The sequence below is a fragment of the Columba livia genome, chromosome 5, assembly GCF_036013475.1.
Source record: "Columba livia isolate bColLiv1 breed racing homer chromosome 5, bColLiv1.pat.W.v2, whole genome shotgun sequence".
In the NCBI taxonomy this organism is placed as follows: domain Eukaryota; kingdom Metazoa; phylum Chordata; class Aves; order Columbiformes; family Columbidae; genus Columba; species Columba livia.
The window spans coordinates 25,943,113-25,958,548 of NC_088606.1; the positions used below are offsets into that span (position 1 = coordinate 25,943,113).

General features: G+C 43.9%; 1 protein-coding gene across 1 annotated transcript; it reads left to right on the forward strand.

Annotated features, from left to right (window-relative positions):
• The first annotated feature begins 65 nt into the window (after positions 1 to 65).
• ALDH6A1 (aldehyde dehydrogenase 6 family member A1) lies at positions 66 to 13,333 on the forward strand. Its single transcript, XM_065063977.1, has 12 exons — positions 66 to 219; positions 433 to 495; positions 3,930 to 4,004; positions 5,652 to 5,813; positions 6,408 to 6,486; positions 7,040 to 7,342; positions 8,044 to 8,165; positions 8,415 to 8,604; positions 9,286 to 9,467; positions 10,900 to 11,079; positions 11,254 to 11,352; positions 11,792 to 13,333. The coding sequence occupies exons 1-12, from the start codon at positions 166 to 168 to the stop codon at positions 11,894 to 11,896; spliced, it is 1,614 nt and encodes a 537-aa protein (XP_064920049.1). The 5' UTR covers positions 66 to 165; the 3' UTR covers positions 11,897 to 13,333.
• Positions 13,334 to 15,436: the final 2,103 nt, after the last annotated feature.

The following is a 15,436-nucleotide window of genomic DNA, read 5'->3' on the forward strand; positions in this document are numbered from 1 at the left end:
GGAAGGGCTTGCTGACGGCGATTGGCTACGGGCCGCGAGAGCCCCGCCAGAGGGGGCGCGGAGCGGGCGAGGCCGGTGAGCGAGCGGCCAATCAGCGCGCGGGGGCGGTGCTCCGGGTGGGCGGTGGCGCCGTCGGGGGCCGCGGAGCAGCGACCCTCGGCCGGGATGGCGACGGCTGTGGCGCGCGGCGCCTGGGGCGGGCGGCGCGTGGCGCTGAGGGTGAGGCGGCGGCGCCGGCCGCGCGGCGGGTCCCGCGGCTCGGGGCGGAGGCGGAGGCGGAGGCGGAGGGGGGTCGCGGCCCACCTGGCCCCGGGGCCTCGTGCGTGGGCCGGTCCCGAGCGGGGAGCAGTCGATGGAGCCGCGGGGGGGGTGGGGGGGGGCAGTCGGCAGCCCTGAGGAACCGGGCTGGTTTGTGCTTTCCCTCCCGTCCAGCTGCCGTGGAGAGCCGGCACCTCCTGGATCGCCTCAGCCGCCGCGTCCTTCTCCTCCTCGGTGGTAAGTGCTCGTCCCGCGGAGCGGACCTGGCGGAGGCCGCGGGGCCTGTGGGGAGGCTTGGCCCGGGCTGAGGAGGCGCTGCGGGCTGGGGGAGGGCGCCGCCGCTACCCTCCGCAGCCGGCCGGACACTCCTCTCAGGGCTTCTCCCGTGAGCTGGTTTCTGCAGCTCCCTTCCCCTGCCCGTGGCTCCCGGCTGGCGCTTCAGGAACAAACCTCCGGGACTGCCCGCGCACGGAGGGCAACGGGAGGGAAGGGGTGCAAGCGCAATGTCGGGTTGGTTTGACTACGGAGCAAAGAAGCGCCCGCTTGGGCAGCCCCTCCGCGCTGCAGCCGCTCGGGGCATCGGCCCCGTCACTGCTTGTAGCGAGCTCCGCGGGGTGCACCCGGGGGCGGCGTGGGAGTTCGGTCAGTGGCGTCCTGATTCCGTGCTCCTTATGTACCACGCATTGTACTACATATGCACCAGCCACTTTTTCCTGATTTTTAGATTGCTTTTACCGTGTATAGTATCTCTTCAATAAGATTAGTGAAAATTAATATAGATTATGTGCTTAATGGTAAGGTGTGAAAGAAGATTGTTTCAAGATGTGTGCAGTGGTCTCATATCAGCTGTTTATGGCAGAGAGAGGATCTGATTTCCTTTGGACAGTATCTAACAACTTTAACTGTTAAAGTGTCTTTTTTTCTTCCGATATCTGTGGCTGTACACTCTGCAAGTTCTGAACAGCTAAATTGTGATTCTTCAAATAGTATCACAGTATCACAGTATGTTTGGGATTGGAAGGGACCTCAAAAGATCATCTAGTCCAATCCCCCTGCTGGAGCAGGAACGCCTAGGTGAGGTCACACAGGAACATGTCCAGGCGGGTTTTGAATGTCTCCAGAGAAGGAAACTCCACAGCCCCCATGGGCAGCCTGTTCCAATGCTCTGTCCCCCTCACTGAGAAGAAGTTTCTTCTCAAATTTAAGCGGAACCTCTTGTGTTCCAGCTTGATCCCATTACCCCTTGTCCTATCATTGTTTGCCACCGAGAAGAGCCTGGCTCCATCCTCATGGCACTCACCCTTTATATATTTATAAACATTAATGAGGTCCCCCCTTAGTCTCCTCTTCTCCAAACTAAAGAGACCCAGCTCCCTCAGCCTTTCTTCATAAGGGAGGTGCTCCACTCCCTTAATCATCTTCGTTGCCCTACGCTGGACCCTCTCCAGCAGTTCCCTGTCCTTCTGGAACTGAGGGGCCCAGAACTGGACACAATATTCCAGATGTGGTCTCACCAGGGCGGAGTAGAGGGGAAGGAGGACCTCTCTCGATCTACTAACCACCCCCCTTGTAATACACCCCAGGATGCCATTGGCCTTCCTGGCCACAAGGGCACAGTGCTGGCTCATGGTCATCCTGTTGTCCACCAGGACCCCCAGGTCCCTTTCCCCTACACTGCTCTCTAATATGTAATTTCCCAACCTATACTGGAACCTGGGGTTGTTCCTGCCCAGATGCAGGACTCTACACTTTCTCTCGTTAAATTTCATTAGGTTATTCCCCGCCCAACTCCAGCCTGTCCAGATCTCGCTGGATGGCAGCACAGCCTTCTGGCGTATCAGCCACCCCTCCCAGCTTAGTGTCATCAGCAAACTTGCTGATAGTACACTCTATTCCCTCGTCTAAATCGTTAATGAATATATTGAATAATATTGGCCCCAGTACTGACCCCTGAGGCACTCCACTAGATACTGGCCTCCAACTAGACTCCGCACCATTGACTACCACTCTCTGGCTTCTCTCCTTAAGCCAGTTTGCAACCCACCTCACTACTCTATTGTCTACTCCACACCTCCTCAACTTAGCTGTGAGGATGCTGTGGGAGACTGTGTCAAAGGCTTTACTGAAGTAAAGGTAGACCACATCCACCGCTCTGCCATCATCCATCCACCTTGTTACATTCTCATAAAAGGCTATGAGGTTGGTCAAGCATGACTTACCCTTGGTAAAGCCATGCTGACTGCCCCTAATAACCCTCTTATCCTTGATATGCCTTGAGGTGGCACCAAGGATAAGCTGTTCCATTACTTTCCCAGGGACAGAGTTGAGGCTGACCGGTCTCCTTTATTCAGTCTCCTTTATTACAGTCCTTGTTCCCATGACAGGCTCATTCTCTACTGAGAAAAAAGGTGGTGATCTTATGAAAAAAAGTGTGATCAATCTTAATTCAGCATTTCCTGCCTTGCTTAAATATTTTTTTGTTATATGTGCAATTTTCTAGCTATCGTTTTAAAGCAATTTGATGAAACATAAATTCCATTGCACTGAAGTCTGCATGGGTCATAAAACACTGGAGCTTGTAGGTCCACTGCAGATACGCGGCACTTGGTCTGACTGATAGCAGTAGGAGTTTATCATTCTTCAGACCAGCACTAGAAGACCTTTTCTTACAGTCAGAAAACTCAGTCAAAGGACTCAGATCTCAGATTTCCTGTGCTTCCTTCCAGATTCTAGAGAGAACTCTGTTTTCATAGGTACAGACTTCTGTTTCTCCCAAGTGTAATTCCAGCTACATAATCATCTGCAACTTTTTAGTTTTGAGCCTCTCCTGGTGTTACCTCCCAAATCACTAGGTCTTGCTTATCCATTAACAGTCTTACTTTATACTTCTCATCCCAGCTTTCTGAGCTTGTCCCAACTCATTGCTGTTCACTTTTTTCGCTCTCATTTATTTTTCACTGTCACTACTTGTCCAGCCAACACCATTTATGTTCCTGGATCCTCCTCTGTTCTGTTTCCCTTCATTACACCTTGGATAGCATCCCAATACTCATCTGCCTCTCATAATTCCACATCCTAGTCTATTCACAGAGTTCCCTGGTATATTTGGGTTTATATCCCAGTTCTGTTGATCTGTCTCATTTCTCTTCACACAGTAGATCTGTTTCCCCTTCCTCTTATCTATTCTCCCCAAGACACTGTTTTGTGACATAATTAACTGGTGCTTGCTTTCTCCTAGTTTTCTCCCCTTACCCCCCACTCTCAGCTCCCAGTTTCTAGTTTCTTAATTTATAGTCTTTATACATATACAGTTTTCCTGCATGATAGGGGTTTGTTGCCTATCCAGTGCTAGTTACAGCTTCCACCTCTGCTTTACTCTCTGTCCTACATTTACCTGAACACCTTATTCCAAACGCTCTTTTTCTCTCCTTGGCGTATGAGGTGGAAGGTTCTGTTTTCTGTGCTGTTTGCCAGGACAGTTCCTCGCTCTTAGTTGCAGAACCAAGTGGGGTGCAGGGGAAGTCCAATTTTATGCCTGTAAATACTGGATCTAGACTCTCTAGTGGGCAGCATAGTGGTAAATGATGAAGGCTTGCGTGTAATGGGGCACACTGGTGTGTAGGCACCTTGAGACAAAGATCACTCACTGTCCAGTGTTTTGTCTTCCACAGCCAACAACCAAACTCTTCATTGATGGGAAGTTTGTTGAGTCCAAAACTACTGAATGGATTGATATCCACAACCCGGTAAGTTAAATGGGCTCAGCTTATCTATTAGCGATCACTATGCAACAAGGTTCTGTGCCTCTGTTCCAGCATTTGGCAAATGGGGAAAGTATGTACTTTTCTTAAGAAAGGTTTATACTTGGAGCTTAAGATGGATTTAGCACTGTGTAATTGCTTCTCAATTTCCTTTTCACATGAAATGCCAGTCTTAGGAAAGTAATGATCTCCTTTATCTTCCCTGTGTAGCAAAACCCTGATCTCCAGAAAGGAAGCTGAAACTCTGCTTGCAAATTTTTTGCTCATAGAAAGGCTCTGTGATTAGTATGTCAAATTTCTGAAGGGTTTCTTTAACATTGTATGTGAAATCAACCAGGTGTGATTTGATGCCAGCTGAATCAGGACAAGTGGTAATGGTTTTAAACTAAAGGAAAGGAGATTCAGGCTAGACTTTTTACAATGAGAGCGGTGAAACACCGGCACAGGTTGCCCAGAGAGGTGGTAGATACCCCATCCCTGGAGACATTGAAGGCCAGGCTGGATGGGGCTCTGAACAACCTGATCTGGTTGAAGATGTCCCTGCTCATTGCAGGGGAGTTGGACCAGATGAACTTTGAAGGTCCCTTCCAACCCAAACTATTCTATGATTCTATAAATGTGAAGTCCTGACAGAGACTGTCGCTGCCTTCACTTTTAGACCAAGGTAAAAAAATCCTGACCACTGAAGCTCCTCTCCTTTCAAAGAGCTTTTGTCTGTGAGCCACAGTATTCACAGTGAATTTAGAGTCTGGATGCTATGCAGTGCAAATTAATCTTAGATTAGTAACACTTGTACTTGTCTGAGTCCTCCACAAAAGACAACTGGAAATGAGGTTACAGTCAGAGTTCTGACCCCACTAGTAAGGTAAGCGTTTGGACAGCAGTTTCTGAAGCTTTTCTCTGTAAAGCCCTATTTTTATTTGCTTTGTGGAAGTGGTTAGAACAGTGTGCTAGTTCATGAAGCTCATTTGGTCTTTATGTGGCAACCAATGTTCTTTAATTTTCTTTCTCTTGTTTTGAGTAGTTTCTCTCTTAGAGATGGTCCTGATCATTTTATCATGTCAAAGCAGACTTAATTTTTAAGAGTGCATTAGAAGGGGGTTAAACTGCCAAAGACAAGCTTTTAAAGTTAAAATACTATAGAACTAAGTTTGCTTGTGAAAACCTTACTTTGGCCTAGTGGTCTTGGTAAGCTAACATCAGTGCCAACTGCAGGGTCATGTACTGCTTCTTCCAAAGGAACCTTGCCTCATTTAATGTGCAAGAGGGACAGCAAATGAGCCAAGATGATGCAGAGGGAAAGGACCGTGGTCCACAGAACCTTTGCCTTATACTATCTAGAAGCCTCGAGACAGACAAGTCACTTCAACTCCAACTTGGAAATCGGCACTGCATTTGTAGCTTTCTGGGTGCCTAACTTGAGATGTGGTAGACTGCAGGTTTTCAGAACTATTCCAGTTGTAGCCCAGGCCTTTTGTGTGCACCAACGAAGGAGTCTCTTTTGTGCCCTCCTCTCAGAAGTACAGCTCCTTGTAGAACAAGGATATTAGGTGTGTGGTGTGAAACAACTGTTGGATGGTTGGCAGGACAGATGGAAAATATTGAGTTTTGATGGTTTGTTTTTTCCTTCAGGCCACAAATGAAGTGGTTAGCCGTGTACCAAAAGCCACAACCAGTGAGATGGAGGCAGCTGTGGCTTCTTGCAAAAAGGCATTTTGGAACTGGTCAGAAACATCTGTTTTGAGTCGCCAGCAAATCTTCCTGCGTTATCAACAACTCATCAAAGACAATCTGGTGAGACACCACGACTGTGTGTGATGGCTGTTGCTTAATGCATTGCAGTTGACTTTAGCAATTAAACTGAGGGGCTCGGGGTTTACAGAGTTTGTGATGAGGCATTGTTGCCATGATTGAGGAGCCAACAGAGACATTGTCCTCAAGAGTTGTAGCAAAGCACTCTCCATCAAATGGGAACAGAGAGCCAGTGCTTCTTACGGAATATTGTTCTGTGTTTGTCCCTTTACCAAAAAACCACAGAGGAATTTTCAGCCTTGATGGAGAATGTATGAGTTGATAAAGACAAGTGAGAAGTATGTTACTATGTCTTTGGATTTCCCTGATTGCTTTTTTGATGTGTCTGTGATGTGACACCTAAAAGCTATCGAGTACAAGCCAACCCACGGTTGTATTTTTTTCTAAAATGTCACCTGTGTGGCTTATTGGCTTCTTGTCAATGAGGAGCAAGTCAGTCAGTGTAGACTTTTGCAGGTTCTGCTTAGAGTGTTCATTGTGATGTTCAACCCTCTGTTAAACTGTCTTATTCCTGCACTGTATCTCATGGACAGGCACTTTTCTAACATTAATAAACGTAATGTTTTCCATTTGCAGAAAGAAATTTCAAAACTCATCACCTTTGAACAAGGAAAGACCCTGGCTGATGCTGAGGGAGATGTGTTCCGAGGCCTCCGTAAGCTGCTGGCTCCTCCTGTTAAAAAAGGGGCTTTGAGAACCCATAGGAAGTGAGGAGGTCTCCTGAGCAACTGATTGCTCTGGGAGTCTGTACACGTAGCTCCCTCCATAACCTCCTATTGAAAGGAAAGACACAATTGTAACTCGAACTGTTCCCTTAGACAGAGTTTCCTTAAATCACTTCCATGTTGTTAGATCCTTCCTATTCCTATGAGATCCTACAAATTGCTGTGAAGGGATAAGAATTTCTTGCTTATGCTCAGATGTCTAAGGTTGAGTCCCAGGTGGCACAATAATACTCTCCCTGTGCTTCTTTTACTGGGGCTGTTGTGTCTGTGCTTCTATCACAATGACATATAATGCACTCAAGAGAGAATCCATTCACAATTAGCTTGCTTGGCAGAGCAAAGGGATTTTCTGTAGCACAATGAGTTTTAATTTGTGGGAAAAAAAGCTGGAAGAAAGACTTGGGTCAAGGCCGTGGTAAGAAGGGAGTTTGGGTACTAATTATTAACAGATCATCCAGTGGCATATTGCCCTTTCTGCTGCAGAGGTGGTTGAACATGCTTGCAGTGTGACATCCCTCATACTGGGAGAGACCATGCCCTCCATCACTAAAGACATGGACACTTACACCTACCGTCTGCCTCTGGGCGTGTGTGCTGGAATTGCACCGTTCAATTTCCCAGCCATGATCCCTCTTTGGATGTTCCCCATGGCTATGGTTTGTGGAAACACCTTCTTGATGAAACCATCAGAGCGTGTACCAGGAGCACTCATGTTCCTTGCCAAGCTGTTTCAGGATGCTGGTGCCCCTGATGGGACCCTGAATATCATCCATGGACAACATGAAGGTATTAGTAGCTGTTCTTGGGACATGGCTGGAGTGTGTGTTGTGCTGTATGTTCAGTGGAGGTGCCATTTGGAGAGTCTGATACTGCTGCTGTTAGATAGGTTTGGACAGATGCTTAGGCCTCTTGATGGAGGTGAAGGGAGCTAACTGGGAGATTCTTTGCCATCTTGCACCAAATCTTTCAGGAATTTAGTGAACCAAATTTTGGGGGCTAGAGGCAAATTTCCCAAGGCATGTAAGTGCTCAAATTCTATTAAGCAACCTAAGATCCAACTGAAATAAGTAGATAAATCATCTTGGTTTCCCAAGGAAGCCTAAACAATTATTAAATGCCTCACTGAATATGCAGTGGATGCCGGTATTCTAGCTCTTAGCATGGTATTTTCACAGCGCAGAAGTAGGTTCAGAACATGAGGATACAAATAGACAACAGTAACTTGGCTTCAGCATTGCTCAGGCACCTTGAGAGATGCCCAAAGCATGAAGAGATGGCAGAGAGACAGGTGTATGAGGATGAGGTCAGGAGTATACGTGCTGAGAAATTACTGGAGAGATGCATAGACAGGCAGTGGGGGAACTCAGATGTAGGAAACAGAGGCAAGAATTCCAGTAAGAAAGATACATAAATTTAGCACTGTGGGGATGGGAACAGAGGGAAGCATTTGTGCACCACAGTTATAATGTATTATTTCCTATTTGAAGCTGTGAATTTCATTTGTGACCATCCGGATATCAGAGCAATCAGCTTTGTGGGATCTAATCAGGCTGGCGAGTACATCTATGAGAGAGGATCCCGGAATGGCAAGAGAGTCCAGGCCAACATGGTAATGCCTCTGAATGGAGCACACTTCAGCACACAGACTGCCTCTGTCTCCTGTGAATGTTAAGAGAGACCAAGGCACTCGGCAGCAGAAGCTGACTTTGCCACTGATACTTAAGTGACGAGGCTGCCCTTCATGCCAGCCTGTTGGTAGCAGAGTCATAGCTACTACATGAAGGTATTGCCAGAGAGCTAGAGAAGAACTGGGCTGGGATGATTAATAATGGGAGACTGTGTACATGTTGTATTTCAGGGAGCCAAGAACCACGGTGTGGTGATGCCTGATGCCAATAAAGAGAACACCTTGAACCAGCTGGTTGGAGCTGCTTTTGGAGCAGCTGGCCAACGCTGCATGGCCCTGTCTACAGCAATTTTAGTGGGAGAAGCTCAGAAATGGCTGCCAGAGCTTGTGGACAGAGCCAAAAATCTACGTGTAAATGCAGGTACAGACTGTGCTAAAGTACTTGACTTCTGTACAACTGTAGCCTTTTAGGTTGATGTATTTGCCATACTAAAGCATGTCCCTTGGAGCTATTAGCAGCCTAGGTTTGATATGTAGGGGTAGGAGCTTGCAGATTGTCTGGATTGTGCTAGACTTGAGTTAGGAATTTGTAGGGAGGCTTGGCAGTATGACTGTGATGCAAGGTTTAATGGATCGGTCTTGTTTTAACTGGAGCTTTGAGGTTATGTCTTATGTTTAACTCAAACCTACCATTTATACAGCAACCTCACTTATACCTTTCCACTTTGTAGTAAGCATGCCATAAAAAGGAAAAATGGAAACAGGTACTTTGGGAAAACTAGACTGTTATTAGTTGTAGGAGAATTATCTTTTGTTTATGTTCAATAAATTTCTGCAAAGGGGAAAAAATTCCTTTATGAGAAGTATCTGTTGTTGAATTTTGGCTTCATGGGGATCTAAAATTATGTTTACCACTTCTCTTATTTGTGGATTATAAGAGTTTCAGGCTGTCAGTTCTGTGCATTAATGTCTCAAATCTTTGTTCTGTGTCTCAGACGCATTAGGATTTTCAGATATTTTCCTGTCAGTGTAGTTATCTCCATGATGGCTGTGAAGAGGAAGCTGTCTGGGCTAAAAACTTGGCGTCTCTGCCTCTTCACAGGAGACCAGCCTGGAGCAGATCTAGGGCCACTAATCAGTCCCCAAGCTAAGGAACGGGTTTGCCATCTGATTGAGACAGGAGTAAAAGAAGGTGCCAGCCTTCTTCTGGATGGACGTAATGTCAAAGTGAAGGGCTATGAAAATGGCAATTTTGTTGGGCCAACGATCCTTGCCAATGTCAAGGTAAGATGACCAAAACCAGTGCTTGATAGTGTGTATTGCAAGGTCGATGGAAAAATGGGTTCCCCAAATCAGTCAGTAATCAATATTCACCAGGCAGAAAGCCCGTAAATGGCTCAGCCTTCCCTTGCACAATTCCAGTGAAGTGCTTATTGCAATGCTGTTGTGGAGGTGATAAAAGAATTTGCAGTAGTGCAACATACCCTGAATGAGGTTAACGATCTTAACTTGAATGCATTGCAAGCAACTTAAAGAAGATATGGGCAGTTTGTGCTGTGTTAAACTAAATGTCCATTGAGCAAAGTGTACTATCTGTAGTAATGGGCAGCAGCAGATGCCTAAGGGAGAGTAAGGTGAACAGCCAAACTTGCAATTTTCCGTCTTCCGTTATACATTCCTGCAGCTTGCAGTTTAAGGACTTGCAGAAACAAAGGTTAAATGTTTGTGGAAGTCTTAACGGGAATAATATAAGGTCTAAAATCTCTTTGTTGTTGAATATATTTGCAACTTTGTTGAGTCAGCCCCTCAGTATAATGCATGGTGTGCAACAGGTGGACACTACTGTGGGGGAATATTCTCTACAAGACACAATTAGCTACTACAATTTCCTTAATATTAAAGTATTCAGTTCCTCGTGGGCCTTCTGGTGAATGATTCCATGACAGCAAAGCAATCTTGATAGTTCTGCTATTGTGCTCTTTTATTCTTAGGATTTTATTGATTTTTATACTATTCTATAATTCAGACTTTTAATCCGTCTCATAATTTTCTTGCCTTATTTTCATTAAACATCTTAAAGTACTTCACTTTCCTGTGATGTGTCATAAAGCATTGTTAGGTATTCAAAGGTAAAAGTTACACTGAGACTTTGTGTTTCTTAGTTTTCTTATACAGTGGTTAGTAATATTGTAACCCACATAAAACTTACAACTTGTCAAATGAATGTTTTGTAGTTTGCTGCATTAGCTATTTGTGATTGAAATACTCTCTAACTGGTGTTTTGGTATTTGTCATATGTTGCTAATTATCAGACATAAATCCTGGACACTGAGTTGGACAGGATAGCAGGTTCTAGCCACTTTGTCGACAAGAACTGAAGTAAACTATCCTGAATTAAACCCAGCCTGGATCAGCTTTGGTCAGAGTAGACCTGTAAGGGAGGCTAGGCAGGCAGTGAAAGCAGAAACGGCTCTGAAGATGAGAAGTGATGCCCTCTTGGGTGAACTAGATAGATGGCAGGGTGTGGGAAATGGTGAAAAGGTGAGGAGGACTGAAGGATGGCCTATGGCAATGCAGTACCATGGCTGATCCTAGGAATATCCTGAGCATTAGTAGCATATATGTTTATTATATCCCCTTTACTAGGATATTTTTATTATATCCTGTTTATTATATCTTATACACAAGCTGCTTTTTCTGCTGTTTGTTTTGGCAGCCAAACATGACTTGCTACAAGGAGGAAATCTTTGGGCCCGTCTTAGTAGTTCTGAAAGCAGACAGTTTGGATGATGCCATTGAGTTGGTGAACAGTAACCCCTATGGAAATGGAACAGCAATCTTCACGTCCAATGGAGCCACAGCTCGGAAGTATTCTCACTTAGTAGATGTGGGGCAGGTATGTTCAAGCTAGAATTGTTGCTATTAGTACTCCTAGCCAGCCAGTTGTAGTGGCTACTCAGGCAGCAGTACCCAGCCTCAGACTTAAGGAATCAAAATGTAGTAGATTTTTGAGAGTGCTCTGCAATCTGCCGGTTCTTGTGATTAATATGGCAGCTTTCCTTTGCTTTAGGTGGGTGTCAACGTTCCAATCCCAGTACCTCTGCCTATGTTCTCTTTCACTGGCTCTCGTGCTTCTTTCAGAGGAGACACCAATTTCTATGGCAAACAGGTAACTTACTGATTCAGAGCTACCTACTGGATCAAATAGTGATAAATCACATTATAAATGGCAATGGGGAAATGGTTGTCAGACCTCATTAGTAAAGAAGCTTTGAAGCCATCTCAACTGGGAAACTGAAGACCAGCCAGTGATCACAGCCACCACAATGCATGTTACAATATCCAACATTTTTTTTTCTTGTCAGATGTAAAAAGCCAAGTATTTTTTAGGAGATTTTAGAGGGGAACAAAAACTAAATAACAAGGTTTCTCACAGAACCAGAATCTTTGGGGAACTGGTAAAGAGAACAGGCTGACAGCAGTTGTTCCCACAGAGGAAAACTCAACCCCCTGTAGATAACGCAGAAACTGTTTGAAACACCACTAGTGCAGACCTGAAGAATTCCTAAGGCCAAACATCTGATCCCTGTGTCTCTCCTTTCCTCCAGGGAGTGCAGTTCTACACACAGCTGAAAACCATCATTTCTCAATGGAAAGAGGAAGATGCTACAGTTACCAAACCTGCTGTGGTTATGCCAACTATGGGAAACTAAATCAGCCTTTGCAGACGCTGTTCCTGGTGCCCTTGTCCTTCTATGCTGCACTTCCCAGCTTTGTCCTGACTGTCAGCATTTCCTTGGGAATGAATAGAAAACTCCATTTTCTCAAGGACCTCCATTTCTGTGCAAACCAGGCAGGATCATGTAACACACAGTCTGGGTTTTCTGTAGCTGTCAGTGTTTTTTGTCTAGCTGAACTCAACTTTTCTCCAACAACCTATCCTAGATGAAACAACTCTATCTAATTGAAAGGACAGACAGTGGGATTGGTCTTAATCTGTGTTTCTTTCAGACCTTCTAAACTTGCACATTACTCTGGTTTCCACTTTAATATCTTCAGCCTTAGTGACTCACTCCTGGCTACATCTTGTAGCAGAGTTTTCTTTACCTCTTTATCTTCTATGTTAAGATTTTGAGTTCACCTTACTCAAAGATGAGTACTCATTTTGAGTGACATAACTGGGACACCTTGGGTGTCTCATAGAAGTGACTTCATGTGCAATGATGACAGCCAAGTCTGGGAGTTGAAAATGTCAGTCTTTCAACTGTTGAGCAGTTTGGGAAATAGCTTTCTAAGGTTTTTTTAGGAAAGCATATTTACTTGTCTGAGGATGAAAGAAATTCCCGTGTGGTACAGTGACTTTCATTGTGCCTCTGACGGCTTGAAAACTTCTGTTCCTGTCATGCATGTGTCTTGTATTCTCTAGCTTGTTGTCAATTCTGTTACACCTGAAAGTTGTTTGGTGCCTTTTCACTGTGCTAACAGATATGTGCCTACAGGTCCTGTAGCATAATGAAACTATGGAAGCAGAAACAGAAGCATGTATATGTATTTACACAATCACCTTATCATATGCATCTGAGTGGAAGGGAGAGTAAGGAGATGGGTCAGTAGGAGGAAAGAACATATTTTTTTTAATCACAAAGCAGCCAGGCCTGTGGATGGTCTCTTTTACTGACTACAGCTATATTTCTTGTGATGATTGATGGACTTCTTGTCACATTTGCTCAAACACAGTCACATTCTCTAGGGATTGTCGGTCCCACTACTAGAGAAAGATAAGACTTGGTACACCCTGTTTTTAAACATGTGCATTTGGAGCTGGAGAGCCTATATTTTTATTCCTGGTTTGTGGAAGATGATGCAGCCATGAGGGATCTGCGGAGAACTCATGCAAGCACCCATGGAAAAGAACATTTGCTCTAATGATTGTGACCATTACTTGTTCTAATTGAACAATCTGAATGTTAACACTTTGTATTGTGCCTTCTGGTAAAGATGCTTTGTAACTGATAGTTATATATTAGAGCAATTCCTGTGCATTCACTAATGTTTGTATCTTGTTTTTTTTCCTTTGCTGTACCCTAGAGGAAAATTCTCATCTTGAAATTTGATTACAAATTAAAAACCTGCTAATACATTCTGCAGAACATGACTGTTCCTTGGTGAGACATTATAATGATATAGGTGTGATGTTGACTTTATTCCCCTCTTTGTAGAGGTGGGTCTGCGAGTCCTGTAACCCATGTGTACGTCTTCCTTTCACAGTATTTCATGGTCCTCTACCAATTTCCTCATAAAGCATTTCAAGGAGTACTTTGTTTCTGTTTCCTTATACACATCATTTGATTACAGAAACTCTTAAGCTTCACAAAAATTACTTCATTACAAACTGAAAATCTTCATCAAACTATAGGAATGGATATATATAGAGATCTAACCACTAATCCAAAACATAGTGCTTTGCACAGGGTTATCTGGACTCTTGGCTTGGGACATAAGAGAATAGTTTAAGAAGGAAGAAAACAACTGTATTTCAGCTGGATTTCAAATGTATAGTCAAAGCAGTAGCATAGCATATGGGGGATTTAGAATTTGCAGCTTTGCTAACAAGATAACTTCCAAAATGAAAAGTGCAGATGAGTCAGTAATTGCTGTGACTGTTGTTCATGCAAAGCGTACAGCTGCCTTACTCAGACTGTGGTAGCAACATCTGAATATGTGGAAAGATTGTTGCAGAAGGTGATGAATCTGATAATTCAGCCTGCTATGTAATGAACGTTAGGCTGAGAGAAGTATTTTCTGTGCTGCAAAGGTAAAATATTCTAGGTAAATAATCATCAAGATACTGGCATTCTTTCATGCACTTGGGAATGGAATACTAATTAACAGCCTCTAATATTGTCTACAGTCATTCACTTCAAAAATGCCTTAATTTTCCTCCTAATCAGTATTGCTATTCTGACTATTCTATTGTCTTATTAAAACACATTATATCTTTCCTTTAGAAATTCTAAATTCCAGCTCCTCCTGTACCAAAAGCAGTCTTGATCATCAAGCTTACCTGTTCCTTGAAGAACTGCAGGTATCCCTGCACTTTTCCCACACCTGTTCTAGACACTTCTGTAATCTTTTAGTTCAGGTGCAAACATATTGCCTGATAATCCGCATTTTCAACAGCATTTGTTAAACAGATGGTTTTAAATAATTGTACTAGAGCTACAAATCTTGTATCTGCCTTTTTCAGTTAATGAAATGCCATTTTAGATCAAACTGCAAATGCTGACTGATCGTGCACCTGTCTCATCTCACTGCTGTTACTGTTTTCCACCCTACTGTTTATTCTCCTTTTTATCTCAACATCCACAAGAAAAGATTAAGCTAAAGAATATAGCTTCTATATTATACTAAAGTATAATCTAAGTACAAAGTATCTCATAATAAATTTCTTTAAACTCTGTTAAAATACAATTTTATAGTGAACCCTTTTACTCCTATTAAAAATTGTTTCTTGCCTAGAAGGCACTATTCTAGATTCTCAAAGCTATTTGATGCTCAGGTCAAAAAGTTATGTTAAAATAGTTTGACCACCTTTGAGAATTCAGCCTTGTGACTTCTACTTCCATTTTTTTTTTCTTTTTTTCCCTGTCTGTGCAAAAAATGGCTACAACTTGCTTTCAGTCCCATTGCTGGAAGTGGTGGTCTGCCTCTCCAAAGGAGGTTCCTTGTCTTGCCACATAAACCCTCCAGAGTTCCTGCTTACGAGCTTTATCTCATCATTCACTGTCTGAGTATTACATTTTGTTTTGTGTGCTTGACAGCCTCATGTCTGACATGGCATGCCAGAACCCTCCCTGCTTACTCCTCCGGGGTAACTTAATATTGCTTGCCTTGGAGTATTATAATTAACTATATAGTTGTATCTGAGTTTGCATCTGAAAATCAGGCACACAAATCTTCATCCAGGTCCATTCCCTCTAAGTGATTCTATACTGAAAGCAGCATCAGCTTAACAGATTTTGCCTTTCAATGAAAAGTTCCTGTGCTACCTGAAAATGCATCTCCTTGCATGATCATGGCCTTTCACAAGAGAATCCTCCAAAAATAATAAAGCTGCTTTTCAAGGAGGCTTTAGGGGGACATGGGATCATTTTTTTCTCATGAGAGTTGAGCCTCAGTGCCAGCTGCTAAGAGATAAACATGATCAGAAGTTTAATTTTTTTTTAATCCTCTTTCTGTCACACATACATTTA